This window comes from Eupeodes corollae, unplaced genomic scaffold (assembly GCF_945859685.1).
Source record: "Eupeodes corollae unplaced genomic scaffold, idEupCoro1.1 scaffold_1032, whole genome shotgun sequence".
Taxonomy (NCBI): Eukaryota; Metazoa; Arthropoda; class Insecta; order Diptera; family Syrphidae; genus Eupeodes; species Eupeodes corollae.
The window spans coordinates 5,067-9,957 of NW_026605858.1; the positions used below are offsets into that span (position 1 = coordinate 5,067).

The 4,891-nt window shown below is 36.7% G+C and overlaps 1 protein-coding gene across 1 annotated transcript; it reads left to right on the forward strand.

The window, feature by feature from the left end:
* The first annotated feature begins 518 nt into the window (after positions 1-518).
* Positions 519-1,739, forward strand: LOC129953615 (uncharacterized). The gene is made up of 3 exons (XM_056066856.1): positions 519-541; positions 584-1,138; positions 1,496-1,739. Exons 1-3 carry the CDS (start codon positions 519-521, stop codon positions 1,737-1,739), a joined length of 822 nt encoding a protein of 273 aa, XP_055922831.1.
* Positions 1,740-4,891: the final 3,152 nt, after the last annotated feature.

Consider the following 4,891-nt stretch of genomic DNA (forward strand, 5'->3'; position numbering starts at 1 on the left):
AAGTTGAAGTAGTAGTCTCCAAGGTGGATTCTATGTCTTTGTGATAAGGCACGGCATGTGCAGAGAAGATGAGAGATTGTCTCCTCCACTATTGGGGGAGGCTTATGCCAGATCATAGAATTTTGCAGTCATCGGCTGACCTTCCAAAGGCAAAGACCTATAGCTATCGAGGTGTAGTGTGAATTTTGAGTTTTTCTTATTTTTCCGTTATTATCAGTTCATTCTCTTAATTCTTACCTTTGTAAGTAAAGAAAAAAAAATCAAAAGCCGCTTTCTCATTAACGAGTGTTTTTTCTTCTTTCGGGATGGCCCCGAAAACTAATCGCCAATCGGGCAACCGATATGGCAGATACGGCATTCTTGACGAACAATCCCTATCCGATCCCCTGACCCCTCTCCTTCTCCCCCACGAAAAAAAATTAAAACCTCAAGTTGTGTTTTTAGTGATAGTGGATTCCCAAGCCTACCAACAAAATCCATCTTTAAAAACCCACGTTTTGTGCACATAACAGCAAAAGATGTTTCCAAACCCTTATCCAAAGTTAGTATTTTCATTTTAAAAAAAAACAATCGATTCAATCAGCACTCAATATGAGAAAATTTCTCAACTAAAAGACGGTTCAATTTTGATATTAGCTAAAGATCAAACCACAGCCGACAAATTCATTCAATCGAAAGCTCTGGACAACATATGCCCGGTTGATATTAAACTCCACGCAAACCTTAACCTCTCGAAGGGCATAGTATTTGCGCCTTGCTTGGTTAATGTGCCCGAAACAGAAATTATAACTGAACTTAGGAGTCAAAATGTAACTAACGTGTACAAATTCACAAAACTTGTGCAAGAAAAAGAAAAACAGATTTATATTCCTTCTGGTCTCATGATCTTCACGTTCGACTCGTTTCAAATCCCCGAAACAATTGAAATTGGCTGGTATAAGACAAAAGTTTCCGAATATGTTCCCAATCCGATGCGTTGTCGCCAATGTCAGTTACTCGGTCATACAATTAAATGGTGTAAGCGTGCTGCATCATGTGTAACATGCAACCTCCCACCTCACGATGATAACAACTGTATTCGCACTTTGTGTGCCAATTGTTCCGGGCCTCAACCCGCCTCCGCTAAGGACTGCCCAAAGTATGTTCAAAGCAAAGAAATACTAGAAATAAAAACCAAAAACAAATGCACCTTAGCTGAAGCCAGGCGCACCCACAAAGAGCGGAACCCAATTAGTTCCACTTTCTCTTCTAATCTTTACTCAGATTATCTTAAACATACCACTCCTGAAACTACAACGTCGATTACCTCCACCTCCACCTCCACCTCATCTACAGAACAAAATTTTATTAATACAGAAAAAGCAAAAAAGCAAAATCCTTTCATTCATCAAACTACATTGAAACCACAAAATCTTAACTCACAATTAACAAAAAAAACAGACAATTTCGATGCAAACAAAATAACAAATAACGATAAATATAAATCAACTTAAAGTGAAACTCCTCAAAAGAACTCCGAAACAAACTCTGATAACGAACAAATTCATACTCTTAACAACTACTCAAGAGCACAAACAAAATCAAACAACGGTAAAACTAATATTAATGAAAACACTCAAACAACAGCTTCTTCTAGTTCAAACAGTATTAACCAAATTACTTCTCTTACAAACTTTTCTCCATTATCGCACACAAATTTCTCTTTGAATATAGATGATAAAAATGACACATCTCAATAGTATTAAACACAACCGACACACATCCCGCGCCTCTATCGGCGATGGGACCCCCCGCCTCGATGGAGGGGGCTCTCTTCGCCGATGGAGGCGCGGGAATACCATTCCACCAGGTGGAAATCTGGCTTCTGTCTGTACATTAAATTGTATGGGTAGGAAGAAAGATTCCACCGCCTTTAATGATATCAACATTTTACAATGGAACATGAATGGTTATTTTAATAACTATGATTCACTCCAATTGTTAATAAAAGATTTAAACCCAAGTATTATTTCTCTTCAAGAGACTCACATAAAAAACAATTTCCAACCATGTCCCCCAAAACAATTTTCTTCCCTTTTCCACAATTTAGCATGTAACACATCTGCAAAACAAGGTACTTGTCTTTTAATTTATAAATCGATTCCGCGCAGATTCATTCCCATTGACTCCAATATTTCTGCCATCGCAGCGGAGATCGAGTTAAGTTTCAAATTAACTATCTTGTCTATTTACATCCCACCTGATCAAACATTTAACAGCTGCGATCTTGAAAGCCTAATAAACAATATCTCTACCCCTGTAGTTTTGACAGGTGATTTTAATTCTTGGTCTCCTTCGTGGGGTTCTCCAACTATTAACACCCGTGGCAGATTAGTTGAAAACTTTATTGCCAACACCGGACTTGCAATATTAAACGACGGTAGACCTACTCACTTTTCTACCCATGGTACATTTACCCATGTCGATCTCACCCTCATTTCCCCACCCCTTACTCAAAAATCAACTTGGAAGGTCTCTGATGACTTATTTGGTAGCGATCATTTTCCTATCCTCACCACAATATCTGTTGGCAACAATTTAACTCTACCAAAAACTCAGCCCAAATTCTTAACTGACCTAGCTAATTGGGATCTTTTCCAAACTGAAGTCTCAAATCAAATTTCAACTTCCACTAACAATAACATCAATAAGGAAGCCGCCTACATCGTTAAAGCAATTCGTTCTGCAGCAAATGTATCTATCCCTCAGACAACAAATAAAGCCCACTATAAAACTGTCCCCTGGTGGAATCAAAATCTTGCCAACCTTCGCCTAACAAAACAAGATGCCTTCAAAGCATTTAAAAAATCTCCAAATAACTCCAATTTAATTTCATATCGTAAGGCAAATGACCAATTCAAAAGAGCGGTACGGATAGAGAAACTAACCTCTTTCAATAAATTTACTGGTGAAATAAATCAACATTCAAACCCCAAAAAAATGTGGGCTGACATTAAATGCCTTACCGGCAACTTTATTCCACACTCTATAAAACTTATAAAAACAGATTCTAAAAATTTAACGTGTCCAATAGAAATTAATGATTGTTTTGCTAAATGTTGGGAAAAATTCCAAGACGATTCTAATTTCAATCAGCCTTACATTGATGAAAAAAACTCATGTTTTAATCTGCCCAATCAACAATATATCACTTCAGATTCAGCAAACTTAATACCTTAGGGCTCGAAAGCGTTTTGAGTTCAGTTAAAGGTAAAACTCCAGGTTTTGACAGAATAACCTACACTTTGCTCAAAAACTCCCCGTTTTGTTTTAAGACTAGGTTGTTATCTTTGTATAATAACATCCTCGACAGCGGAATTATCCCTCAAACATGGAAAGTGGCTACTATCCTCCCTATCCCAAAGACAAACAAAGACCACACTTCTATAAAACGATACTTGATACTTCTTGAAAAATTTGTTTCAAAAGCGTTTATCATGGTGGATAGAAAAAAACAATCTTATTGATAAAAATCAACTTGCCTTCAAAAAGGGTAGAGGCACCCTAGACTCTCTCTTACACATTGACACATTTATATCCTCAGCCCTTTCAGAAAAAAATCACGTTTCAATTTTCTCCATTGATTTTGAACAAGCCTTTGACCGGATTGGCCCACATGTTATCCTAAATCAACTCATAAAATGGAAAATTGGTTCGAAGATTTTTAACTACGTTAAGGCTTTTCTGTCAAACCGTAAATTTCGTATTAAAACAAACAATGTATATTCTTTCATTCATAATTTAAGCAATGGCATCCCTCAAGGATCGCCTTTATCGGTAAACTTATTTATAATAGCTTTTAACGTAATAAGTAATATTGTACGTTCATATTCACAAATAAAGCTCGTTCTTTATGCGGACGACCTTATACTTTTTACTAAATTAAAAGATCTTGCACATGTTTCAGCAATTTTCTCTAGTATTATTAAAAATCTATCAGAATGGGGTGATATGTCTGGCTCTAAAATATCTTCCTCTAAATGTCAACTTGTAAAAAACATAATTGTACAAAATCTATTGAAGGAGTCAATTTAAGCAATATTTGTATCAAAAATGTAAAATATTCAAAAATCCTAGGTATTATTTTTGACTCCAAATATAACTTTAAGGATCATTGTGGATATATTAAAAAGAGCCTCACTACCAGGGTTAACCTAGTTAAGTATCTCGCTTCAAGAAAAAGTAATTGTAACGTTAATACTATTGCAAATGTCATAAAAGCCATAATACTTTCAAAAATCGATTACGGGCTCCCAATTTATGGGAAATGCTCAAAAACAACTATGCAACTCATCTCAACACCATACCATTCTGCTGCTAGAATCTGCGTTGGAGCCTTCCGTACAACACCAATCAGAAACATCCTTACTGAAGCTGGACTTCCCGAACTAACTGATAGAATGGAATACCTAACCTGGAAAATCATACCTAAAGCTAAATCACCATTCGCAACGCCTGTTCACGATGACATCAAAAACTTGTTAAATCGGAAGAAAACTCCAAAATATCCTTCAGCTCTTCAAAAATCATTGGAATCGGCTGTAACCCTGAACATCCCAATCGCAGTAAATTATAAGCCCAAAATCCACTTCCCCCCATGGAATCTGCCAAGTAACACTGTCATTTCGCATCTCAAAGAATTTAACAAAGCTACTACCCACAACAGTATCTATCATGCAATGTTCTTAGAGTTAAAAGAAAATTATGGAAGCCTGGGATGGCAATTTTATTTTACTGATGCCTCGAAAACAGATAATGGAACCTCATTCGCTGTTGTCACCGAAGAAGGATCTGTTATCAGTAAAGGTTTACTCCACTTCACCTCATCAATCTTTACGGCAGAAGCGTTTGC

Coding starts and splice junctions, on each gene's coding strand:
- LOC129953615 (XM_056066856.1), top strand. CDS start 519: ATGTTTCCAAACCCTTATCCAAA. Junction 542..583: donor TTTCCAAACCCTTATCCAAA/GTTAGTATTTTC, acceptor CGATTCAATCAG/CACTCAATATGAGAAAATTT. Junction 1,139..1,495: donor TCCGCTAAGGACTGCCCAAA/GTATGTTCAAAG, acceptor ATCAACTTAAAG/TGAAACTCCTCAAAAGAACT.